Genomic DNA, 27,278 nt, shown 5'->3' with positions numbered 1-27,278 from the left:
GGATTACTGTAGCACTATATGCAACAGGGCAAATTAATGCACCTTATTTTTTTAGTTTCCTAAAATGCTCGCGTACATATATATTTTTAGAAATATTTATTTATGTATTTATTTTTACATTTATTTGTCATTTAAGGAAGTGAAAATGTCAGTAGTCAGTGTACATCCTGAACAGAAGTAGCTGTTTGTGTTTATTTACAGTGCAGCTACAAACCTGAGCTCTTTTATGGTGTTGTTGTAGTTCGGCTAAAATCGACACCTTGGTGTGGAATTCCGAAGCGAGCCGAGAGTGTTTACAGTGTAACAGCGCAGAGTGTATCAGTTTGTGCTGGATACATTTGAGCTGTATACATTTGAACTTTATACATTATAGCGGCTGAAATGCTTTCACATTCCATTTCCAGCGCCCGTTATAGAAACACTCCTCTCACCGTTATAGCCCGGTTTCCAGTCGTGTAAGAAGAGGTATGTGTCAAAACCTACCGAGATAACTAAACGGCATGTTTGCGTTGTCAGAGGCGCGTCCAGCAGTTTGACAGCTCACTCTCCAAACTGACGATGATGACCCTTCAAAACATTGAAACCTACTTTCGGAGGGCGAAACCTATATTGTCTTAATTTTTTTAATGTTTAATGTTTTTGATATCAAATGTGAGGTATAAAAAGTATAGTATCAGATGGTGATACCATGGTAGTGAGTGATTATCATATATATTATGTACCAAACAAAATATATGATTCTTCAAACTACAGTATATATAATGGTTTGTTTTTGATTATTGATTAATTTGTCTTCAGAAACAGTTTTTATTTTATTATATATATATATGTGTGTGTGTGTGTGTGTGTGTATATATATATGTGTGTGTATATATATATGTGTGTGTATATATATATGTGTGTGTATATATATATGTGTGTGTATATATATATGTGTGTGTATATATATATGTGTGTGTATATATATATGTGTGTGTATATATATATGTGTGTGTATATATATATGTGTGTGTATATATATATGTGTGTGTATATATATATGTGTGTGTATATATATATGTGTGTGTATATATATATGTGTGTGTATATATATATGTGTGTGTGTGTGTATATGTATATATATATATATATATATATATGTACCATGGTATTCTTTGACATACTTTGAAATGTTGTGTAAATTCTGTGGTATGTGAATCATTCAGTACCGCACTATTACCATCTTTATCATAGTACCATGTTACCACCATAGTCAGGGAAATCTAGGCCATCATGAAAAAAATCGTCTCTTTTTTTAAACAAATGTTAATAACCAAAATCTAGTCCAATAACCAAATGAGAGTGTAGGAATGTAGGTCAAAGATGTGACCGTTTGCCCCAGTGAGCAGGATTCATCTCCGTCGTTGCACACCTGTTTGGACTGTCAGGAATAATCCAGAGTCCTGAACAAGTTCTGGCTTAAAAAGCCTTCCAGAATATATTGTATTGTGCGTTTTTATTACAGTAGCAAATGGAAAGATTAAGATCATTCACAAAGAGGGAGAAACATGTGAATGAAAAGACATAACAAAGAGATTTGTGTCTGTTACTGTATAAAGAGACATGGAGAAAAGCACAGAATACGCATGCACTGTCATGTATTTTATCAGGACTCATTGTGATTTGTGCTGATTTCAATGCAATGTTCATTTTGTCAACCCTTTAAACTTTATGCTTTTTGTCATCATTATTTTAATCAAGTGTGTATGGTAATTTATAAATAGTCCAAGCCAGTTAAAAAGGAAACTGCAATGCATTGACTGATATCAGATGGTAATGCAGTGGTACTTTTGTATTTACCATAGTACTTAAGTGATCACCATATTCTTATGCTATGATATTTACCTGGTACTTCAGAAAAACTATTGTTTTAAATTGTAAGTTGACAGTATTACAGTGGCATCCAAAAAAAATTAAGGTCACACTGAAAATCTTGAATTTAGGATTTTGACAATTAAAGAAAATGGTAAATGTAAAAAAATAGCCTGCACTATTTCTAGGTCACTAATCAAATCTAAGCAAATTTGTGACATCGACCATGCAAGTCATTTGTACAAAAGGTCCATTGAAGCACAAGATGCTCTTGGAACATTCTCAAACCTTGCTGCATTACATGAATCATCAGGTTTTCCCTCAACTTGTGGATTAAATCAAATTATAGCAAAAGGGGACAAGCCAAATAGTGTTCTAAAATTCAATCAAAGTTTTAAATTAAGTTTAAGTATTAATTAAACTTAAGTATAGTATTGTGAAATATTATTAGAATTGAAAAGGAATATTTTCTATTTGAATATATTTTAACTATAATTTAATTTATTCCTGTGATGCAAAGCTGAATTTCCAGCATCATTACTCCAGTCTTCAGTGTCACATGATCCTTCAGAAATCATTCTAATATGCTGATTTGCTGCTCAAGAAACATTTATTGTTATCATTGTTGAAAACTGTTGTGCTGCTTAATATTTTTGTGGAAACCATGATACAGTTTTTTCAAGACCGATGACTAGAAGGAAAAACATTATTTAAAATATATATTTTTGGAATATTACAAATGTCTTTACTGTCACTTTTGATTACTTTAATATGTCCTTGCTGAATAAAAGTATTAATTTTTTTTTTTTTTACTTTAAAAATGGCATTATATCGTTCATATGCTTATCTATTTAAAAAAAAATTAGAATTTTTAACAATGTAGAAGTTTTCACTTATTGACCCAAAACTTTTTTTTTTTTACATATTATATTTATTTTAATATTTTTGGAATGAAAAATGGTAATAGTTTAGAGTAATTTTACTCTGAGACCTTTGGATCCCACTGTTTATCAACATCATTTCTATTGTCAATCCACATAGCTCTATCCCCAGCCAGAACTAAACTTTGCCTGCCTGTGACTATTGCAGGAGAAGCTGGAGGCACTGTGAGCGTGAGCGAGTGAAAGCAGGTGAAAAACGGAGGACTGGCGGGAGGGAGGGAGGGGGTCGATCAGCTGCGGTGACCGGCGCGAGCGAGGATGACAGATTTTGGCTTGAAGTGGAGCTGCGAGTACTGCACCTACGAGAACTGGCCGTCCGCCATCAAATGCACCATGTGCCGGGCCCAAAGGCACAACGCGCCCATCATCACCGAGGAACCCTTCAAGAGCAGCTCCAGCCTGGACCCGCAGCTCTGCACCACCCAGCTCATCTGCCCTGACTCCAGCGCCCGGCCTCGGGTGCGGATCGCCGACGAGCTGCCCGAGACCAGCAGCAAATGGTCCTGCCACATATGCACCTATCTGAACTGGCCCCGTGCAATCCGCTGCACGCAGTGCCTCAGTCAGAGGCAGCAGGGCTCCCAACACGGCCCGCTCAGTCCGTCTGAAGCCCCACAGACCTCGGACTCGGGGTCCAGACCTACTCCGGTCACCTCGGATCCGTGCGAGGAGTATAACGATCGGAATCGGCTCAACATGCGCGCGCAGCGTTGGCCGTGCTCGGCTTGCACCTATGAGAACTGGCCGAAGAGTCTGAGGTGTGTGGTTTGTGACCACCCTAAACCCAGCGGTTCGCCCGAGGCGCCTCAGCAGGATTCGGAGGCGGAGAGTGCCACGTCCCCGACAATAGTGAATGACCAGGAGCGGGATAACCTGAGGACAGCGGGGGGAAGGGGAGGGAGCAGGCAGAGGAAACTCTCTCCACCTACATGTAAAGGACAGGCGGAGGTGAAGATCGAGCTGGCGTCGGGAGCGGTGGGCAGCGATAACGAGCAGGAGGCGGACTTTAAAAAACTCAAACAGATCCGGAACAGGATGCGGAGAAGCGACTGGCTCTTCCTGAACGCCTGCGCTGGTGAGAAATGAATCCCATTAATGCCAGATACAGTTTCCCCAAAATGTATTTGGACACTTAAAATGCATTTTGAAAATGTCATTGCATTAGATTGAGTGTCTGTAATATCTGCACTCAGATGCTGCAGGAGCTTTTCTCCTCACTAACTTTACATCAGTTTTGCTTAATGTCTTTTAGTCAGCTGGTGTTTTGGTGATTTTTTTTCCCATTTTTTTATGGATGTATGAAGTCAGTAGCTGAGTGTAGTTCATCCCATTAACTAAGAACATGTTCAGATACTTAAATTTTTTTATATATATATGTTAAACCTAACAAACATCTTTATGTGAAATGTTTTGCTTCATACACTGCCGTTCAAAAGGTTGGGGTTGGTAAGATGTTTTTATTGTTTTTTTGTTTTTTTTTAAGAAATCTTATGCTCACCAAGGCTGCATTTGTTTGATCAGAAATGTAGCACAACAAAAAGAAATATTGTGAAATATTACAATTTAATATAACTGTTTTCTATTGTAATATATTTTAAAATTAAGTTTATTCATTTGATACAAAGCTGAATTTTCAGCATCATTACTCCAGTTTTCAGTGTCACATGATCTCTCAGAAATCATTCTAATATGCTGATTTGCTGCTCAAGAAGCAATTCTTAATATTTTTTCGATGTTGAAAACAGTTGTGCTGCTTCATATTTTTTGTGGTACTTTTTTCAGGAATTTCAAAAAGAAAGTTTAAAAGAAAAGCATTTATTTAAAATCTTTTGTAATATTATAAATGTTTACTGTTACTTTTAGTCAGCTGAATGTGTCCTTGCTGAATAAAAGTATTAATTTATAAGTCAAACCCCCAAACTTTTGAACAGAAGTGCACATATACCTAATTTTTTATAAAAATAAATAAATATCACATTTCTTAAATGCATTGACATTATGGTAACACTTTACAACAAGATCGAATTTCTGAACAATAATCCAATAGCTAACATGAAACTAACAATGATATTATTTCAGCATTTAATAGTCTTTGAAAATGTTAAATAATAAAAATACAATTATCCATGTTAATGCATTAAGTAATGTTAACACACAACTTTTGATTTTATAACTATGATTCATTAATTCTATTCTAAGTATTTTTCATTGTTAAAGGTAGTTAATGATAACTAATGTAGTTTACTAGTGTTGACCTTGTTATAAAGTGTTCAGTTGTGACTTTGTGTACACATCATTTTTGGGACTTTGTACAATATCTTCTCCCTTTGGCTCACTATTTGATTGGCATGTTTTACTGCGATGTGAAGCTGAAATTCAAAGCTGAATCTTTTGATATCAGCTGGTATCAAACCTTTATTTTCATCACTAAGCCTGTGGGAGACAGTTTGCATGCGCATGGTTTGATGCAAACTGACAGATTTTGTCTCGTGGGCTTTGCTACTAGGGAACACTTCTGTTAGCACTCTGCTTTCCTGCATCAGAGTATGAAATCATTGATCTCTAAAGCAGCGTCACTGTCTTCTGGGAAATACCTATAGCTCCTATAGGTCTGATGGGAATTGAATTTGAAATTTATACTGCAACTTCAAAGAGTTGTGAAAGAGGAAGTCAACCCACTCATATGTAACGCACACTTTCATTAGGTGTAGTGGAGGGAGATCTGGCCGCCGTGGAGGCATACAAGTCATCCGCCGGTGATATCGCACGTCAGCTGACCGCAGACGAGGTGCGGATTCTCAACCGTCCATCTGCGTTCGATGCTGGTTTTACTCTGGTGCATCTGGCCATCCGCTTCCAAAGACAGGACATGCTCGCGGTGCTGCTCACTGAGGTCAGAGTTTTTACATGCATAGACGGAGAGAAGTCGTCTCAATGTGATATTGTAAAATGATTCTATATTTATGAATGTACTTCAGGTGTCTCAGCAGACTGCGAAGTGTATACCAGCTCTGGTGTGTCCTGAGTTAACAGAACAGATCCGCAGAGAGGTGGCGGCAGCACTTCACAGGCGTAAAGGAGAGTTTCCCTGTAACTTCCTCACTGACCTCGTCACCTTCACATTACCAGCAGGTGATCACTCACATTTTCTAAAGACAAACATTTCCTTTCTGCCGCAGGTTCTCACGCATTCAGACCACATGAGTCACAAAAACCTATTCCAAGTGGGCCGATTGTCTGTGATATTTCAACCAGGGTTATTAAAGTTAACTAAAACTGAAACCATGAAACAATTTCTGTTTCTTGAAATAAAATAAACTTTAATTAAATTAAAGTAAAAGTTACAAAATAAAAAAGAAAAGAAAATACTAATGATACTAAAATAACGTTTACCTTAAAATCCACTTAAGATGTTAATCAAGGGATCTTGCTACCAGAAGCATTGCAATTTAGTTCTTCATTATGAAGGGATATATCATACTAAATTAAATAAATAAATATATATATATATAATGAAATTATTAAATAAACCACGGAAGCCGTAGAATGAAATGTAAATATAACATCAAATAAGTCTTAAAATGTAAAACATCATGGAATATGAATTGAAATACACCTTGACATAAAATATGACGGACAACATAAAATATCATGAAATAACTGAATACATCATGAAATGTCGCAACCAGTAAATATAAACATAGTGAAAAGCAATGTTGTTTTAGTATCTTTGAGATACTATAATTATTTTTATTGTTATTTTGAATTAGTTTATAATTATATTTTCTGTTTTCATTTTAATTTAGGTTAAAGCTGTCACTGTTATTTTTTTTTTTAATGTCTTTTTTTTTATTTTTTATAAATTTTTATTTCAGTATTAGCTATTTTAGTACATTGTGTTAAACTAAATAAGAAATGTCCTTTATTTTATTTCAAATAATGAATTTTTTTTTATGGTTTTAGTTAACTATAATAACCCTCATGAAAGTGAGTATGCATAAATAAATAGGGTGTGAAATGTATTTATGCAAAAAGTGACCTAAAATATGACGTGATATTTACCTTGTAATAAACGTTGTGTAAAAGTGGAAGAAAAATCCATAATGTGTCCCATTTTTGTTTTTCTTTTGTAGATATTGAAGACCTTCCCCCAAATGTTCAAGAAAAACTCTTCGACGAGGTCCTGGATCGAGATGTACAAAAAGGTAACGTGATGTTTTAGCATTTATGTTATGCTTTAAACCAGAAAATAATTGCCGGCACATTAAAACACTGAGTTCCTCAACTAGTTCTACTTCAGGACAATGGATATTTTGATGGTAAACTGTGGTCGGCACAACGTTGGCCTTGTTTGCAAGTAAACCCGTATTTAATGCATAGGGGTTGTATTTTCTTTTACCTTGCATAATTGTGTTCATAGTTTTGAAAAATGTCACTCAACCTGCCCACATTGACATCTAATATAACTAACTTCTACCAAGTTAACAGTAAAATTGTGCCAAGTTTAGGGGCACAGCCTTTGAAATCAACATCAAGATATGGGAGGCATTTTGTCCCACCTTTTAAAAATTAATCAGCCTATTTGATTTTGCAGTCCCAATTATACAGTTAGTTGAATTTTGTTATTTGCATTTAGTATCAGAACAAGCCCATGGCCTGTTTTTGGGTCGTGACCCACCAGTTGAGAAGAATCTGATCTAGAAAATGTCTTAGCTGGTCTATTTCTGTTGCATCCCTGAAGAGCAGCGTGCAGCTAGCAGTAACAAAATTTATCACTGGATGTGCAAAGAAACGCATTGAGAAACTGATTTATTGTGGTGTTCAGAGCTGGAAGAGGAGTCTCCCATCATTAACTGGTCTCTGGAGCTGGGCACACGTCTGGACAGCCGGCTGTATGCTCTGTGGAACCGAACCGCTGGAGATTGCCTTCTGGATTCAGTGTTACAGGCCACATGGGGGATTTATGACAAAGACTCTGTCCTGAGAAAAAGCCTCAACGATAGCTTACACGACTGCTCTCACTGGTAAGACTGGACATTAATAAAATAACACGTGAATTTTGAGATTTACAGTTGAAGACAAAATTATTAGCCCCCGATAAAATATTTCATTATTTTTTAAATAATTCCCAAGTGCTCTTTCAGAAGATTTTTTCAACACAGCATTTCTAAACATAATAGTTTATTTAGGAAGCTTGGAATATTTGTAATATAAATAGCAACAAAATTATAACCAAGAATAAAAAAGTCTACAGGTCAAAATTATTAGCCCTCTGATGTTAATAGTCAGTGGTGTATCCCTTTTGCTTGATAACAGCCTTTAGTCTTTTGTTGTAGTTCTCAACAAGTTTCAGGCATGTCTCCTGAGGAGTGCATTTCAGTCCATTCCTCCTTAGCTAATCTCTCAAGCTCCTCCAGATTTGTTGGTCTCCTGGCACGGACTCTGGTCTTCAGTGGGCCCCACAGATTTTCTATTGGATTCAAGTCTGGGCTTTGTGCAGGCCAGTCAAGGACGTTTACTTTGCTCATTTGGAGGTAGTTCTACACCAAAAATGAGGTATGCTTTGAGTCGCTATCATACTGGAAGATAAAACGTCGACCCAAACCATCTTTTGTTGCTTAAGGGTTGTCTTTTAAAATCTTCTCGTAGTCTTCCGTTTTCATGATTCCTTTGACCCTGACGAGATTCCCAGTTCCAAACGCTCTGAAACATCCCCACAGCGTTATACTCCCACTGCCATGTTTCACTCTGGAGATGGTGTTCTTTGGGTTGAGCGCCTGTCCCTTCTCACTCCAAACATAGGCAACATCTCTATGGCCAAAGGGCTCTACTTTCGTCTCATCTGACCAAAGGACATGTTTCTAGTATACATAGTTTTTCTCCAGGTTGTCCTTCAAACTTCAGTCTTGGAGGTGTCTCTTCTTCAGAAGAGGTGTTTTTCTTGGTTGGCAACCTCGCAGTCCATTCCTGTCCGGGCCTCTAGTGTCCGTCTTCGTTGAGATATCAATCCCAGACTTGGCTAAATCATTAGCTCTCTCACTATCTGTTTTTATAAAGTTATTGAAATCTTTCACTTCGTGCCTCTGTTCTCCACTGTGTGGGTCTCTTCAAACTTCTTGATAATACTTCTCACAGCTGTTCTTGACACTTGAAAACGCTTTGATAAACGTGTATATGCTTCTCCTTCTTTGTGATCATTAACAATTATTTTTCTCAAGTCTAAATTAATTTTTATTGTCTTTGCCATGATGACAGTGCATATTATTTTACTAGGTGTTTTGAAAGATACTAATCCTCAGCTTACAGTGCAATTTAAAGGCTTGGAGGATTAATTAGGTCAATTAGGTTAGTTAGACAAGTCATTGGACAACAGTGGTTTGTTCCATAGCCAATCAAACAGATCATTTCTTAAAAGGGGGTTAATAATATTGACCTTAGCTATTTTTTTTTTTTTTTTTAATAATAATTATTTTATTCCTGGCAAATTTAAATGAATAAGGCTTTCTCCAGATAAAAAATATAATAAGTATAATATATAATAATATAATATAATGATGTTAAAATTCCCTTGCTCTGTTAAACATCACTTGGGAAATATCTGAACTGAAATTTCATAGGGGGGCTAATAATTTTGTCTTCAACTGTATATAATAGTATTTAGATACTATTAGAGTTTTTATTAATACTTTGAATTCATTTTTATTTTAATATATATATTTTAATTTAGGTTAAACTTTTATTAATTTTGTGTTTTCCCATTTCTATTAATTTCTAAGTATATTTGTATCATTTTTATTCATTTTAATTTCAGTTTTAGTTTGTTATTTTAGTACATCAAGTTAACTCAAGTTCACAAACTAAATGAAAATGTTACATTGGCAACTAGCTAAAATAAGATCATTTAAAAAAATATTTTAAGTCAGTTTATTTTATTTCAAGTAATGAAAGTTTTTTTCATGGGTTCTGCAGGTCTTAAAAATGTCTTAATTAGTCTTAATTTTGAATTCTTAATGTTTTCACAAATTAAGGCCTTAAAGGGCTTAAATTGGAGCTGAAAGCCCTAAATTCATAAAGACATGGCATTAAATGTTGCATGCACTGCAAAAAAATTAATATCTTCCCAAGTATTTTTATTTTGTTTTACGATACAAATATCTAAACATTCTTAAATCGAGATACATTTACTTGAGATGCAAATTAAATATGCCTTAAGTCTTGTTTTCTAAAAAATTGAACAAAATTAAATGAGTTTATGCCTTAAAGAAGAACAAGTATCTCATAATGGGGTGTTTTTTCCTTTGAATTAAGTTGATTTGTCTGAGGCCGTTGGCAGATATTTGTTCTTGTTTTAATTATAAACTCGCTTCATTTTGATCAATTTCTCATAAAACTAGACCAGTTCTTTTGCTTCTCAAGTAAATGTATCTTGATTGAAGAATCTTTAGACATTTGAACTGTAAAACAAGACAAAAATACTGAGGAAGAACAACACTTTTGCAGTGTGAACAGAAGTTACAGTATAAGTTATTATTATAATTTACTGTTTGGGTGAGCAGATGTATTTAAGGCATAAGCTTCTTATTTTTTTGTAAAATATATTAAAAAGTAATGGAGATCTGTTGGAAGTTGTATTTTCAAACTTTGAAGTGATGCTAACTCAAGACATTTACATTTAGAGACTTTATTGGTGTATTGTCTTCCATTCAATTTATTCTTTGCTTGGTCTTAAAAAGGTCATACAAATTCTTATATTTACCTTCATAAAACCTGCAGAAACTCTGTTTTAGTTAACTGTAATGACCCTGAGTCATGTTAACTACCCAGAACACGCTAGTATTGTTTTGCAAAAGTGGCACATCTAGTCATTGTTGTTATCTTTGCTTAATTGCATCTGGGTTTATTCACATCAGTGTAATTGCATCTGTGTATTTTATCACAGATATAATGCGTGTGTTTTCCAGGTTCTACACGCGCTGGAAAGAGTGGGAGTCCTGGTATTCCCAGAGCTTTGGTTTGCATTTTTCTCTGCGGGAGGAGCAGTGGCAGGAGGACTGGGCCTTTATACTGTCATTAGCCAGTCAGGTAAGCAACCAGATGAGATATCTGGTTGACTCATACAGAAACACCCATGCAGACACACATCCCACCCGAGAGGATGAGGGCTGAACAGATGTCTGAGCAATGAGCACTTTTTATAGCACTGTTTCCATTAGTTGGTTGTTTCCATACAGATCTATAAAAGATTTTGACAGTTTCATTGTGCGTATGAAGTCAACATGGCATCAAAACTGACTATATTTACTTTCAGAATACACATTTTTCTTATTGTGAATGATTCATCAGTGCGTGTTATTCCAAAGAAACAAAATGATTTTCTTCAAATGCTTTTATCAAGATGTAACCATTTACTCCAACTCTATAAATAGTTTTTCTTTTTGGCTGCTTTGAATGGATCATTGAATATCAATATGTGACCCTGGAGCACAAAACCAGTCTTAAGTCGCTGGGGTATATTTTGTAGCAATAGCCAAAAAAAACATTGTATGGGTCAAAATGATTGATTTTTCTTTTATGCCAAAAATCATTAGGACATTAAGTAAAGATCAAGTTCAATGAAGATATTTTGTAAATTTCCTACTGTAAATATATCAAAACTAAATTTTTGATTAGTAATATGCATTGCTAAGAACTTCATTTGGACAACTTTAAAGGCGATTTTCTCAATATTTTGATTTTTTTTGCACCCTCAGATTCCAGATTTTCAAATAGTTGTATCTCGGCCAAATATTGTCCTATCCTAACAAACCATAAATCAATGGAAAGATTTTGCTTTCAGATGATGTATAAATCTCAATTTTAAAAAATTAACCCTTATGACTGGTTTTGTGGTCCAGGGTCACATACAGGTGCATCTCAATAAATTAGAATGTCATGGAAAAGTTCATTTATTTCAGTAATTCAACTCAAATTGTGAAACTCGTGTATTAAATAAATTCAATGCACACAGACTGAAGTAGTTTTAAGTCTTTTGGCTCACATTCAACAAAACCCCACCAATTCACTATCTCAACAAATTAGAATATGGTGACATGCCAATCAGCTAATCAACTCAAAACACCTGCAAAGGTTTCCCGAGCCTTCAAAATGGTCTCTTCTAATTTATTGAGATGCACCTGTATGTCAAATTATGAAAGTAAAATGAGTTGCATATGCTGTTTCATGTTGAATTATTTTTCTTATAATGAAATATTCTTATGCGTTTGGGGAAACATAGCACTGAGGTTTCCCTAGTAAAACAAACAAATTGTTTTAACAATTTATTGTGATTCTCTTGCTCTCTCTCTCTCTCTCTCTCTCTCTCTCTCTCTCTCTCTCTCTCCTTGTATCATCTTCCATCATCTTCCTGCAGCCGGGTGCGAGTTTAGAGCAGACGCACGTGTTTGTCTTGGCACACATCCTTCGGAGGCCTATCATAGTGTACGGTGTGAAATATTACAAGAGCTTCAGAGGAGAGACGCTGGGATACACGCGCTTTCAAGGTGAGCTGTGTTTAAGTGTGCTACGCTAGTGTGTAGATATTTCAATTTTATTTGGTTTGCTTGTTTTGCAATGGCTGCTTCTCAGATCTAGAAGGACAGATTGGCCTATGATCACTATCTATATAAACAGATGGATATAGACATAGATACTGTATATACACTACTGTTCAAAAGTCAGTAAGTTTTATTGTGTGTGTGTGTGTGTATATATATATATATATAATTTTATAGAATATATAGAATATAGAAATTGTGACGCTGAAGACTGGAGTAATTGCTGCTGAAAATTCAGCTTTGACATCACAGGAATAAATTCAATTTGAAAATATATTCAAATAGAAATCAGTTCTTTTAAATTGTAATAAATACAGTAAAAACTGTGTATTTTCATCAAATAAATGCTGCTCTTCTGTTGGCGAGCAAAAGAGACTTCTTAATATCGCACCAATCCCAAACTTTTGAGTGGTAGTGTGTACTGTATATATAAATTAAAATGTGATATATAATTTATATATTCATATTTCATACATTTATATAAAAGGTTTTTATGCAAGAAAGGTTTACTCAAAAAAAATATTTAGAAACAGAATATATGTATTATCCTTCTGTAAAACACAAAAATAGGTGCAGTTGTCAGCTACAAAAAATCTAAATCTAAAAAGTCAACAAATGGCCAAATCTCTTCCGAATAATTGACTTGGCCGAAGTGTTGATTTAATTATAAAGAGCTTGTCACTGCATATATCTGACGATTATATTCATTTGATCAGTATTTACAGGGATGATTAGTGTAAGCACATTAGCATTATTCTCTGGGCTGTTTGGCCACATCAACCAAGAAATGTGTGATCTATTATATCTGCCGCTGACAGGCTGTTACTGCTACTACAATGATGAAACAGCCAGCAGAAACAATCCATATATCTCTGTCAACACTCTGCTGACTTCAAACACAGTGTTGGTTTTTAGGGTCAGTCACACAGCGTTTCTGTAATTACTGTTTGCTTTGGCTGTTATCTTGTAGGTGTATACCTGCCTCTGTTATGGGAGCAGAGTTTCTGCTGGAAGAGCCCTATCGCCCTGGGTTATACTCGCGGACACTTTTCCGCCTTGGTTGCCATGGAGAACGATGGCTACGATAATCGAGGCGCGGGTGCCAACTTGAACACAGACGACGATGTCACGGTCACTTTCCTGCCGCTGGTTGACAGCGAACGAAAGCTGTTGCACATTCACTTTCTGTCAGCACAAGAGGTGAGAACAGCTCTGCTGACATCAAAACACTCTGTAGAGCATGAATATTTATGAGGGTTTAAGGCCTGTTTACACTAAAACAGAATTTGCAGTGTGAAAAATGGATTGTCTTTTTTATTTTGTGGGGAGGCTGGGTTGTTTTGTAGCCATTTTTTATTTATATTTAAAGGGGTCATATGATATGATTTCAAGTTTTCCTTTCTCTTTGTAGTGTTACAAGCTCTTGGTGCATAAAGAAGATCTGTAAAGTTGCAAAGACTAAAGTCTCAAACCCAAAGAGATATTCTTTATAAAAGTTAAGAGTCAACCTCAACCCCTAGTCTACCTAAAACGGCTCGTTCTAACACGCCCCCACATATCTACCTCACTATGTGGAAATATTAGCATAATGCCGCCCAACAGGTGAATAAGGTAAAACATTTAACTGACAGATATTTTCCCCAGTTGATTAATCATAATACATTAAGACAATTGTTTTGCATTACAAGTTTTCTAAAATGTTGTGTTTAAAAATGCAAATGATGCATTGACTAATTAAGTTTGTGCTAATTTGCATATGTTTCCAGAACAGAAATCTGAATCTTTGATAAAGCCAAAATTCTTGTTTCATTTTGTTGACATATTAAAGTTTTTTTTTTTCGAAAGGGGATAATTTGGATATCTCTTTTTATCACTCCATAAATAATCCGAAAATACTGTCAACGGCCCAAAAAAAACAAAAACATTTTGATCATGTTTTTAGGAATAAAATGTTATATAAATCACGTGAATGATGTAAAAATCTTCAGAATATAGGTAGAAATGAACTGTAAAGTTTGATGTAAGTGCTACTGAAGTGGACATTTCAGAAAACATTTGAGAAAATGGAGAAAACCGTTATTACAGTTAATGAAAACTACATTTAAAACTAAAACCATACAAAAAAATTGTTACTTTAAATAAACGTTTACTGGAATAAAATAATATAGAAAAGCATTTCTTTTTTTTTATTTAGTGTAACTTAATGTACAAAAATTACTATAAACTATACAGACACATTAAAAAATGGTAACACTTTACAGTAAGGTTTCATTTGTTAACTTTATATAATGCATTAACTAACAATAAGCAATACATTTGTTACAGCAGTAATTAATCTTAGTTAACGTTAGTTATTAAAAATTGGTAATATAACTAATTTGAACCTCTAACTCTAGCACTTTCTATTCTATTTTAATTCTATTTTTATCTATTTATCTTCTTTTGTTTTATAAAAAAAAAAAAACACTAGCTTTCTATTTTTTCTATTATTTCTACTTGTTTTTCTTTGTGTGTGTGTGTGTGTGTGTGTGTGTGTGTGTGGCTGGACGGTTACCGGCAGCTTGCCGCTTGTCCAACTCTCTCCGACGGAGAGGAGGAAGAGGAGGACGAAGACGAGTGAAGAACAGTCGGCGTTACTTGACACTACAACACAGCCCTCTCGCGTTCCCCGACACACAGAAACACACACCTCTAGCCCTGACCGAAAGACAAACCCGAGCTTTCCTTTTTGGTTTTTGTCCCTAATACGACAATTAATTTGGGTTTGTTGCAAAATAAAGGAATGCAATCATGATTGTATTTGTCTTAACAGAGTATGTTCTTTGCTTTCGTTTGTGTTGTTTTTAATTTGCTGTTTCAATGCTTATAGTGATGAGGAAGGAGTAGGCGAGAAAAAGATATTTAAATAGGTAAATTGCAGCAATTTAAGCACCCTTTTAAAAACGTCTGGTTCAGTTTGTAACAGAACCGACGCAGATGTCTATTTCTATTTGTGTAGCGTGACTAGACTGAGATTACTAAAACATAATTCACTATACGTTTGAAAACGAGCATCGTCTACGAATCACACGTATGACTGTGACGATTGCTTTTCTAAATAAAGCCGTCGTTACGAGGAGAACGCAAGTGGACATTTTAACTCGATTTCTAACAGATTTTCTGTATTTATCTGAATAATAGTTTGTGAGCCATAGAAATGAATGCTTTTCCACTCACATTGCCGTCACTTGTCGTCCCATCTTTGAACTACGCTGCAAAGAAAAAGAGGCATGTGTCAGTTTACTATGTCCGTTGGATGAGATTTCATGCCCTTTTTGGAAGGGAACATTATTTCAGCTTTTTTCCAATGTGGTCCGTTCACTCTTTCAGTTGTGTATTTTTGTGTGTGTCGTTTGTCTTTTGTGAAATGTCTGCCACAGATTTTTCAGTGCACGTTTTTTTTCACTCGGTTTCCAAAACCCTGTCATCACTTTCAAAGACTTGATGTAGACCAAAGTGAACATTACGAGAGATCTGTGGTGTGTTTTTGCAGTGCTAATATAACCGGTTAACTGCTTTGTTTTCCCCCGTTTTCATCTCATCACCTCCTGTATTTGTGTTCGGTCCTTCTCACATCTCTCATCCTCATGTTTTCTTTTCTTTTTTAAATTATGTGATAGTTCTGCTACACTATGGTATATTTGATAGATAAGGTGGAGACCAAACTTGGTGATATTGAAGACCTAAGTGTTTTGAATGTCCAACTATGAAACTATTATAAAACTTCAAAACAAAACAAAACGTGTGATTTCCTACATACAAACTACACATGCTCATATGAGAAATGCTCATTGCAGCTTTTTGTTTTATGTAAGGATGTTGCAATAGCAAATTCATTGCTATACCTTGTCTATTTGCAATTTAAATGATAACTTTTTAGACTACACATTAACCCTGAAAGGTTATTTTGAAAAACCAAAACAGTCATGCCAAAGCATTGCAAGTCAAACAATATGCTGCTAGAATATCATGGTGAGTTGTTTGGCAATACAGAAGCTGCTCAAACAATGCATGCATGCTTTAACTAGTGTACACTTTGTACAGGGTTTCTGCCACATCTGACAAGTTCATTTCTATTACTTCTCCAGTCAATGTGCTTTTTTATAGTGGGGGCAGATTTCAGGTTATATCTCAAAATGTAGTCTAATGTTTGTTCCAAACCTGTACGAGTTTCTTTCTTGTGCTGAACACAAAGACGTTCTTTTTGAAGAATGTGGGTAACCAAACAGTTGCTGGTCCCCATTGACATCCTTGGTATGGAGAAAAAAAAATTTAAAAATAAAAATGGGAATCAGCAACTGTTTGATTATAAACATTATTCAAAGTATTTTCTTTTGTGTTACACAAACTTTTCAGGTTTTCAACGTCTCAATTTTCGTTTTTGAGGGAACTATCCCTTTAAGAGAAATATATAATTATGTTGTAGTCTTCAACAAATCAATTAATAGGCCATAAATATACAAATGCGAACATTAATCCAGGTTTTAATGATTTACAGTGAAGTCTCAAAACCTAAACTAATTTTTTTTAATTACTAACCCAGGGGAAATTATAAACTGTGTAAAACAGGATATCCCTGTAAACATTTCAGCTGTGGCTGTAATGAAACCTGCCTTATGACAGATTTTTTCCAGACATAATGAAGACAACAGGTTAAGTAAAAATATAATGAATATGTTATCTATTGTATATATTTAGTAAAATGCTCCTCGTTATTTTAATTTTTTTCTAGCTAACTAACGAGCTATGAACATTACATTGCTTTCCTGAGGTTTCAAAATTTGAAAGCTTATTCTGTTTCTTTTTTTTTTAAGTAACGAAGAAACAAGCTCACTGCAGTTATTGGATGCCAGGCGTGCGGTTTAGTAAAGTTTTGTTTATACATCAACTGAAAAAAGGCACAGATTATAAAAGGTCATATATCTTGTTATTTTAATTTTTTTCTAGCTAACTAACGAGCTATGAACATTACATTGCTTTCCTGAGGTTTCAAAATTTGAAAGCTTATTCTGTTTCTTTTTTTTTTTAAGTAACGAAGAAACAAGCTCACTGCAGTTATTGGATGCCAGGCGTGCGGTTTAGTAAAGTTTTGTTTATACATCAACTGAAAAAAGGCACAGATTATAAAAGGTCATATATCATCAAAATGAGAGTATATTAAAAACTGAAAATCTCTATTATCAGCCCTGCGTCTCACAGCTGACATGCTTACCTTTTGTAACTTTTATGTTGTGTGCAGGAAACAGACACTATTGACTAAACGTGAAGTTTACAGCCAATGATTTCGACCTTCCAAAACTATTTCAGCCCAAACTGAAAATTAATTTTCGGCTTCTGTAATTATTCTGTAATAATTTAAGTTCATCAGTAGAATATAGGTCTGAAACGTTCCACAAAATAGTAATCCAAACCCAAACCAATGACAGGTAGATCTCAGGCTTTAATTGTCAGAGAATTCAGGAAAGGCTCAGAGAAACTCAGTGAACTGAAATATTTAATTGGCATTGAGCACAAACGAACAACAGAGGGTTAAGTCAGGAATTAATAGTTAATGTTTAACAAGCAAAAATAAAGTGTAAGACTGTATAATGACATGTTAAAGGTAGAGCCCCTCCGGTGTCCCCTCCTGCTTCTTGTACAGGACGTTCTCTTTAGACTTTTTGAAGTCTTCATTAGTAACTTTCATTCTCCGTTCCCTCAGAGCCATCAGCCCTGCCTCTGTGCAAATGGCCTGGAAGAAAAACACATAAAATCACTATTAAATACAATGACGTGCATATACAAATGTGTTCAATCATTCATGGCCTTTGTTCATGTTGTAATTAATATTTGAGGCACTGAAGGGATAGTCCAGCCAAAAATGAAAATTCTTCCATTGTTTACTCACTCTAACGTTGCTCTAAACCTGTATGACTTTCTTCGGTGCAACACAAAAAGACATTTTGAAGAATGTTGGTAACCAAACAGCTTTGGTTCCCATTGACTTCTATTGTAGGGACAAACAAATACAATGGGTGTCAATGGGAACTAAAACCATTTGTTTACCAACAATCGTCATATACAGGTTTGAACAACATTAGGGTGAATAAATAATGGCGGAATGTTAATTTTTGGGGTCCATTAAACCTAAATTAAAATTGTAAATTAGTCAGACAAGGTCAAATGTGCCACATTACCTTGTTCTGCAAGACAATGTTTTTCTGTGTAATCAAATTGCATAAGATTATGCATCTATTTCATTAAATGGCCCTTTGATGCTACCTTGATATCAGCACCGGAGAGGTCCTCTTTAGCCAGGATGAGGTCGTCCAAAGTCACGTCGCCTGCTACCGTCATCCTGCTGGTGTGGATCTGAAAGATTCTGCGCTTGGTCTTCTCATCCGGCAGTGGGAACTCAATCTTACGATCGATTCTACCTGTGGAATCACAAAAAGGAAACACCTAATTTTAGTCTACAAAGTAATGTGCTTCATCCAATTAGGTGCACTTTAAAACAAAGGAAACTCTCACACTAATGTTTTCTGACATCAGACGTTTGTGTCTGGCCAGTGAGTCCACTTTGATTCAATTAGCATGTGGAAAAAAACATGGTAAGCTGACTAATTCACCTGGTCTAATGAGAGCTGGGTCAAGTGTCTCAATCCTATTAGTAGCCATGATGACTTTAACGTCTCCGCGTGAGTCAAATCCATCCAACTGGTTTAACAGCTCCAGCATTGTTCTCTGGATCTCACGCTCTCCTCCTGAATTAGATTCATACCTGCAGAGAAACAACATCCAAATCTCAGTGTTTATTGCTGTTTATAATAAAAACAATCTAGTCTGTACCCGATATATACACACCTGGGGCCACAGAGAATTTTTTATTTGTATTTTTTTTATAGTGGAATTGTATATCGCATAGCTAGTATACAGCATAGCATATATTTTGTCGGTGTTAGTCTAAAAACATACCAACAGCTTTGTTTTTTGTGAATTATGAGTGAATATTGGGTAAATAAGTGTATGTAATGTGTAAAAAAAAAAAAAAGTACAAGTATTGTGTAAATAATACATTTAAAATGTAAAAAAATGCACACATTTAAATATTTAGAATTTTAATTAGTTTGTTTTATAACTACATACATATGCACCGATCAGGCATAACATTATGACCACCTTCCTAATATTGTGTTGGTCCCTCTTTTGCTGCCAAAACCCAAGAGGGTCTGGCTGCAGACTTGCACTTGCACTCTCAGACACTTGCGCTTCCGCAAGTGACGTCACTTGCAGTCTTTTTGTTCTATTTATTGATTTTTTGTTTTTGTTTGAATCTCTCAACATTTTACAACAGTAGCCAGGTGATGAAGACAAGAAAAAAGAAACTAAATTACAATGTCACTTGCAATCGCCACTTGCACTCTCCGCTACCTGCGACGTCACTCGCAATCGACACAAATCGTGCGTGTTGCCAATGGAGACAAGACGCTGTGATGGTGATTAAATGATTAAAACTAATTTAGTACTATAACGTACAGGGTCCTGCAAGAAAAAGCAAGACCAGCAAATCTGTGGCTACAGAACAGCAGAACGCAATGCGCAAAGTCTCTCGTTAAGTGTTTTCCTCCTGCAGAAAAACATAAACACTTAATATGGCTTAATGTATTAAGATACATTAAAGGCAGAGTAAGTGATTTCTGGTAGCCAATGTTGACATTGAAATCACCAAAACAAACACGCCCCTACCCCAAAAGGGTCTCGCCCCTATTTTGATAGCTCCGCCCCACATATACGTACACAACCTAGGCAACGATTAGTTCTGTGAAACAAAGCAAAACCAATGTTACACCATGTCTACACCAGACGTGCGCGATCAAATTTATGACGTGCTGACACACATTTCAAATGGTTTTCAACGGTCGTTTGATCGCGTCCAGTGTAGGCAGACTTTAGCTGTTGTGTTACTCACCGATTGAGAAGAAACAAAGCAACCTCGGCGTCCGATCGCAGGCCTCCGCTCCTTGAGTTCTCTCCAGCGCTGGAAAGCTGATCCGATATTTACACGAGTCCTACTTCTTGCCTTATCACAGATGGTTTCCTCTTTTGTTTTTTATCCGCCATCTCTATCTTTCTGTTGCTCGGCTAATGTCCATCCCATGCACTGAATGCGCGCTCCTCCACATCACGAGTAGACACGCCCCTTATTGCTGATTGGCTACAAGTTTGTTTTGCGATTCGGCCCGAATCAGTTTTCTAAAGTGTTTTTGAAAAATCACTTACTCTGCCTTTAAGTGCAATTAAAAGATCAAATTCGATAGTTATTATTTAATGTACTACAAGGCAAGCAGATGGCCATGAACATAATGCGCAAATTTTCACTTGTCCTCCTTTACAGCAAAACGCTTAATGTGGCATAATAACGGACTAAGATGATAAAGAAAATTCAGTAGCCTATAAGTCTTGTTGTTGACACAAAGTACAGACCAGCAGATATGAAAGTGCATTATTAAAAGCATTATGTAATGAAGAGGAGCACATTGAGTTTGGTCTTTATCATCTTTACTGTATTTTTGATCAAACAAATGCAGCCTTGGTGAGCAAAACCCTTCATACTCACCTCTTTGTGCCAATAGCGTCAATCTCATCTATGAAGACAATGGACGGAGCATGTTCCTCAGCCACTCTGAAGAGCTCTCGCACCAGTTTGGGACCATCACCCAGGTATTTCTGAATAAGCTCTGAGCCCACCACCCTCAGGAAGGTGGCAGACGTCTGGTTTGCCACCGCCTTTGCCAGAAGAGTTTTGCCTGCACACCAGCAAAACATAACATCAATTCAAACCATATGCTAAGAAAATGACAACATACAGATGCAAATTGGTTTTTAAGACTCCTTAGACTGACCCGTTCCCGGTGCACCATACAGAATGACCCCTTTAGGCGGCTTTATTCCCATCTCTTCATAATACTCTGGATGTGTGAGAGGAAGCTCCACAGACTCCTAAAAAATGAAATGCACAAGGTCAAACATGCCTTAGAATTCATTTTGATTTCATGCAATGTCCTGATTAATGTTCTTGTGCAGGATATCATCAGTGTATGTAATTCTAAAGACGAAAAAAAAACACATTTCATCAAAATGTATAGGCTGCATCTGCTTCTGAATTACATTTAATTAAACAGCTGACATAATCAAGGACAAGTAGACAGAGAAAAACTGCCGATAAGAACTAAAATAAAATTGAAATAAATATAAATGAATACATTTATTTTAATGAATACAATGTATGTCCTATTTTTAGAAACCAATCAAAATACAAAAAAAAAAAAAACTTTTTTGCAGTTTTTTTTAAGCCACTTTGAAATTAAATTAATTTTATGGAGACTAATCTATTACCTTTATCTCTTGAATCTGGTTGTCCAGACCTCCGATGTCTGCGTATGTCTCTTGCGGGGCTTTCTCTACTTTCATTACAGTCACCAGAGGGTCAGTGTCATCCATCAGCACCCCGATTACTGCATGAACCTGCAAACATTTACATAAATTAATAACAAAACAATTTCTATAATTCATATTTAATACATATTATAATACATAAATTACTAAAATAAATCATTTAATAACGTTTTTATTGACAACTCTAAGAAAAACATTCAAAATTCAGGGAAAAAATTGACTTCTGTAGTAAAATTAAGTCAAGTGAGTCAATATTTAAGGGGTCATATGATGCTATTTTAAAGATCATTATTTGGTGTATTTGGTGTAACAGAATATGTTGACATGATTTAAAAAAAAACCTGTCGTCCATAAAATGCATTGCACAAATTCGAACATCTGGGTTGTGCTGTTCTGTTGTAAATAAATCTTAACCAATGATTCCTAATTGCATCTACTTCCGGAAGGCCAAATAAAGTGCTTTTGCTTTCGCCTAGAAACACACAGCATCTAATGCTGCTTCAACACTAACTGCGGTTACTGAAACCACGCCTTCTTTCTTTGCGTGCACATTTGGGCGGCATTATGCTAATATTTCCGCATAGTGACGTAGATATGTGGGGGCGTGTTAGAACAAGCTGTTTTAGGGGGGCGTGGCAGAGTCTTAACTTTTATAAAGAATACCTCTTTGGATTTGAGACTTTAGTCTTTGCAACTTTACAGATCTTCTTTATGCACCAAGAGCTTGTAACACTCCAAAGAGAAAGGAAAACTTGAAATCGCATCATATGACCCCTTTAATGTCTATTTATCTTCCAGTTTATCTTAATGTCTGTTATGTTATTTTCGAGGCTCACTAACCTTGTGGTTCAGTAACACCGAGCAGCCGGGCTCTAGAAGGTCTTTATCTACAAATGACAGAATACTGACATAATGTTCCGAGCCCACTGATGTCGACACAATGGCGTGATTATCGTCAATGATCTCCTCCAGAGTTCCCACAGACATGGGCGTCCCTCTGAGATCATCCACTTTAGATCTCTCCTCCTGCAAACAAAACATGATGATAAGGGCTTTGAACCAAACTATGGTTCTTCTGATTCAAAATAAAAACAATGTTAATCATACAAATCGAAAAAAAATATTTTATATCATATAAAATGATGACACAATAATGTGCTCACCTCTTGTTTCTCCTCCAGGGGTTTCATCTGCTCCTGGTTCCTGATGAACTCCTCCTCCATCAGCAGATAGTCTTTAATTCTCTCTTGTTTGAGGAGTTTCAGCCTGCACTGTGTGTGCGGAGTGACTGAGGAAGGAAGAGACAATGACAGCTCATGGTTTTACGCATCACTACTATCTACGTAACAGCCTCCCGAAAGGTTTGGTATAATGATGTTTATTTTACCCAGGGGGAGTTTGCTAGCAGCATCTGGTCCCTTCACTTTCTTCTTCCTTTTCCCAACTCTTGTGGGAATGGGAGGCTCATACTTCTTTTTCTTATCCTGAAATTCAATGCACAGAAATTAATAATCAGTCCAGTAAATGTGTCTATTTTAACTGCTAAATTTATCTAAGATCAATCACTTCAGAGATTCGTACATGTTTTTTTTTTTATATAATATCACTTAATAGTAGTGAGGTTTTGTGTGTGTGTGAGATAAATACTCACTTTGTCATCTTTCTTTCCTCCACCAGGTCCTTGTCCTCCACTCTGACTTTGACCCTGTAAAAATCAAACATTCATTTAACCTGATGTTTTGATGATGTCTATCTCCTACACTGACTTATGAACTGATTATATTTAGTATTTTGCTTCATGTTTCATGAATTTATGACACAATAATTCAATACATCTATCTATAAAAATACAGAGAGAGAAATAGATAGATAGATAGATAGATAGATAGATAACACGTATATAGTACAAAAGGGTTCATTTACATTCAAAAAGGTAATAACATTTGTAAACAGTGTTTTAGAATAATTCATCTTATTTGTTTATATTATATATTTGTATGACACATCCATTTATCATTTTTTCTTTAATACCAGTACCAATGTTTAATAATAGGTGAATATAATAAGAATAACGTGTTGATATTATTAATCATACATTTATTTTCTTTTTATATAATACCGTGATCATACGCTGGCTAACACAACAAGCTAACTTCCCTGCTTTACTGTCTAACAAACACATTTGTCAATAGAGCCAAATGTCTAACAGTTCTATATATGCATAATTCACTTCTAAACCACGAATACATATGCATATATTAAAGATTTAAAAGAAACTTTTTAAAAAAGAGAAGAAGCGAAATATGCTGGCTCACCATTGTCGTTCGATGTCGGTTTCTTCTTCTTCTGCACTAACAGATCAAGCCAAGTGTGTCGCCTACGCCACCTTCTGGAGAGGAGGGCACATTGACTGACGTCCTCAGTACTTCTTCATAATAATCTTACCCGTGCAAATTGGTTAATAATGTTTGTAATTATTGAGCAAGTTGGTTATTAATTAGCTGCTTTTATTTTTAACGATTTGACCCCCACAAGAGGGGCTTACGCGAATAAAATATCGCGAGATTACACTATTTGCAACGAAGGGCTGTGGTTAAGGTCTCGCGAGACTTTCACAGAATGAAAGTTACCATCCTTGGTTACCATCTTGCCGCTAATAAAATAATGGGGAGCGTTGAAACCTTCAAGTCTCTGGAAGATTTCAATGCATGTCTTCAACAGTACGAGGAAGACACGAACACAAAGTTTATCGTTTTGAAGAGCGATCGTGCATTTGGCAAAAATGGCTCGTTTCAAAATTCTGTAATATCTGAAGTTCTAACGTTAGATGATTTAATAGATTTTAATTACCTATGCAGTTATTACTACTGCTCATACTCAAAGTTAGTGATCTGAACTAACCTGACCCTAGATATTTTCGGGCGCAAAACTTATAACTTATGCATACAACAACAGCGTACTAATAACTAGGACTGTATATCTTGATAAATGATTAATCTTTTGAATATTTTAGCAACCAGTTAGCATACACTGTAAAAAAATGACAGTGAATTTAACGGTAAAAGACTGAAAAAATGCTACAGTAAAAACCTGTTAAATGGTTAACGGTAAATTCCCCTACTATATACTGTGAAAAAATGTATTGGACATTAATTTTACGGTAGTATACTGGTACTATATTATACTATATACTATATGATGGGCTTTGGTTCATCATGTGACGTTCTCATCACCACCTGCATTCGCTGGTTATCAGTGTATTACAAAGGTACAAAACATTTCAGTACTTCAATAGGTTGGTATATTAACATTATATCAGTTCATGGAATTACGGTATTTAACTGTAAATTTAAGTTAAAACCGTAAAACCTAAAACGTTGCTACCGTATTTTTTATGGTAAAATTCCAGCAACCACAGCTGCCGGTTTTTTACCGTAAATTTTACGGAATTTCTTTTACAGTGTACCTTTGCAACAATCCACTATACAGCTCCACTCAAAGTTCTTATTCTTCTGTATTTTGATTTTTGTTTTTAGATCTGACAGTGGAAAAACAGCTACAGTGGGAAGTGAAGATTGTTTCTTTTAATGGTGTGCCTTTTAAGATAATTGGGAAAAAGACATATATATATGTCACCAAGGAAGAGACAAGCATGCCAAAGCCAAACAAAGACGTCAGGAGAGTAAAGTAAGAGGTTCACACAAATCTCCTATCACATCCACAAAAAGCTGGATTCGTGTCGTCAGCCTAAAAAGGCACATTGTATCAGAAGTGGAGGTTAATGCATTTTTTTTTCTTTGGAATAATGTGTACAAATAACTCCTTCACAATAAGACCAGAACTAAAGTCAGTTTTGATTTCATGTTGGCTTTCTTTGAACATTGATTGGTGTTTTATGTTGCATAAATGTTTTTATTACATTCAAAACTCTTTAAAATGATTCATTTACAAGTTATACATCGTAGACCTTGGTAAACACATGGAAAGAAGAGGGCTGTGCTGTTTAGAGGAGGTGTTTAAGGGTATGTTTAAAAGTGTTGAAATATTTTATTTCAACTAGACCAGAGGATTTGGCATGACAAATGTAATAGCAGCACTGCTAGACTGCATTTATACAAAAGCACTGAGTCTGATTTCGGATCACCAATGTTCCCTTAAATTCTGAATTTTTCATCATTGCCCGACCTGAAATTACCACTTTTAGGTGACGTAAGTCAAATATTTGACTTCCTCCAAGTGAAACGAGCCATAGGAGCAAGAGTGATAAATGTTATTTCATATTATATTAATTTCATAATATTTTAAATACTATTTCAGTTCTTGATTTTATAAATGTTGAAGGCCATCACATCTGTATGCTAAATTATTGATTTATTTTAACCCCTTCTTGTAGTCTTCCACCCTGTTGTATTGAGTCATGAGCTGAATGAACAGATCATTTCTCCAAAATGTTCTAAAATGTCAAGTGAGCATCATTTTTGGTTCTAAAGTGCTCCTCTGTGATGTTCACCATGAGAAGGCATGGATGGAGACGACAAAAAAAAAGGACAATGGTGTGGCATCTCATGAAGAGGTTCTTAAACTTCTACAGGCCATTGCAGAGTTTGAGAAAGTGATGAAAGTGATGTGACATGTGGCCAAGTATGGTGACCCATACTAGGAATTAGTGCTCTGCATTTAACCCATCCAAAGTGCACACACACAGCAGTGAACACACACACACACCGTGAACACACACCCGGAGCAGTGGGCAGCCATTTATGCTGCAGCGCCCGGGGAGCAGTTGGGGGTTCGGTGCCTTGCTCAAGGTCACCTCAGTCGTGGTATTGAAGGTGGGAGAGAGCGCTGTACATTCACTCCCCCCACCTACAATCCCTGCTGGTACGAGACTTGAACCCGCAACCTTTGGATTACGAGTCCGATTCTCTAACCATTAGGCCACGACTTCCCAAGACTGTTGGGAACAAGACTGTTATCCTTCAACAACATCCAGACTGGCAGTCCAATGAGATGCTGAGAAGGTTCTTTAGCACATGGTTTGTTCATGCAGAGGTGAGCGTGTTGTCTTGTTGTCGGTTCTGTTATTAATCAGTAACGATGAGAGTGTAAAAACTAGTATGACGCAAGTTATGCTCTTCTATTTCCTGAACTAGAAGTGGGTGAATGTGTTCAGAAATGAGGACCTGAATGTGGCCGCTTTCAAAAATAAAGGTGATGAAAGACAAAAGGATGTTCTGCAGCATTCATACCTCAAGGCACATCGAAACTGCAGCCTATAGTAGCCATTATGAGAGACTTCCTGCCGAGATCATATCAAAAGTAAGAACTGGACTGTTGTAGAAAGTCATTTGGCATCAGTCATATTTCACCCCTAGCCTAAATAAAGAAATAAAATAATACATTTTGCTGAATGAAAGTG

General features: G+C 35.8%; 2 protein-coding genes across 3 annotated transcripts in view; one reads left to right on the top strand and one right to left on the bottom strand.

Annotated features, from left to right (window-relative positions):
- LOC107586639 (ubiquitin thioesterase zranb1-B-like) overlaps window positions 1-16,160 on the top strand; it is a 16,682-nt gene extending 522 nt beyond the window's left edge. Inside the window, exons 2-10 of the mRNA XM_016274093.1 lie at window positions 2,941-3,867; window positions 5,498-5,685; window positions 5,771-5,924; window positions 6,926-6,997; window positions 7,618-7,816; window positions 10,754-10,874; window positions 12,202-12,331; window positions 13,356-13,618; window positions 14,925-16,160. Of these exons, the coding sequence (XP_016129579.1) occupies window positions 3,051-3,867; window positions 5,498-5,685; window positions 5,771-5,924; window positions 6,926-6,997; window positions 7,618-7,816; window positions 10,754-10,874; window positions 12,202-12,331; window positions 13,356-13,618; window positions 14,925-15,005 (2,025 nt within the window). The 5' untranslated portion in view covers window positions 2,941-3,050 and the 3' untranslated portion in view covers window positions 15,006-16,160. The remainder of the gene's footprint in view (window positions 1-2,940; window positions 3,868-5,497; window positions 5,686-5,770; window positions 5,925-6,925; window positions 6,998-7,617; window positions 7,817-10,753; window positions 10,875-12,201; window positions 12,332-13,355; window positions 13,619-14,924) is intronic.
- A 1,684-nt stretch (window positions 16,161-17,844) lies between these two features.
- Window positions 17,845-24,272, bottom strand: psmc1a (proteasome 26S subunit, ATPase 1a). 2 transcript variants are annotated; one of them, XM_016274006.1, is made up of 11 exons: window positions 24,175-24,272; window positions 23,511-23,564; window positions 23,247-23,343; window positions 23,023-23,147; window positions 22,700-22,885; window positions 21,800-21,928; window positions 21,307-21,403; window positions 21,021-21,210; window positions 19,033-19,184; window positions 18,686-18,840; window positions 17,845-18,155 (listed from the first exon to the last, which is right to left on the bottom strand). In XM_016274006.1, exons 1-11 carry the CDS (start codon window positions 24,175-24,177, stop codon window positions 18,021-18,023), a joined length of 1,323 nt encoding a protein of 440 aa, XP_016129492.1. In that variant the 5' UTR covers window positions 24,178-24,272; the 3' UTR covers window positions 17,845-18,020. The 2 variants fall into 2 exon arrangements, with proteins under 2 accessions (XP_016129492.1, XP_016129491.1); XM_016274005.1 differs by lacking the exon at window positions 24,175-24,272 and adding an exon at window positions 23,979-24,097.
- Window positions 24,273-27,278: the final 3,006 nt, after the last annotated feature.

Source organism: Sinocyclocheilus grahami, unplaced genomic scaffold (genome assembly GCF_001515645.1).
Source record: "Sinocyclocheilus grahami isolate Dianchi unplaced genomic scaffold, SAMN03320097.WGS_v1.1 scaffold84.1, whole genome shotgun sequence".
Lineage (NCBI taxonomy): Eukaryota > Metazoa > Chordata > Actinopteri > Cypriniformes > Cyprinidae > Sinocyclocheilus > Sinocyclocheilus grahami.
Note: the sequence above shows the minus strand (reverse complement) of the source record. Positions and strands in the feature narration are given on the sequence as shown.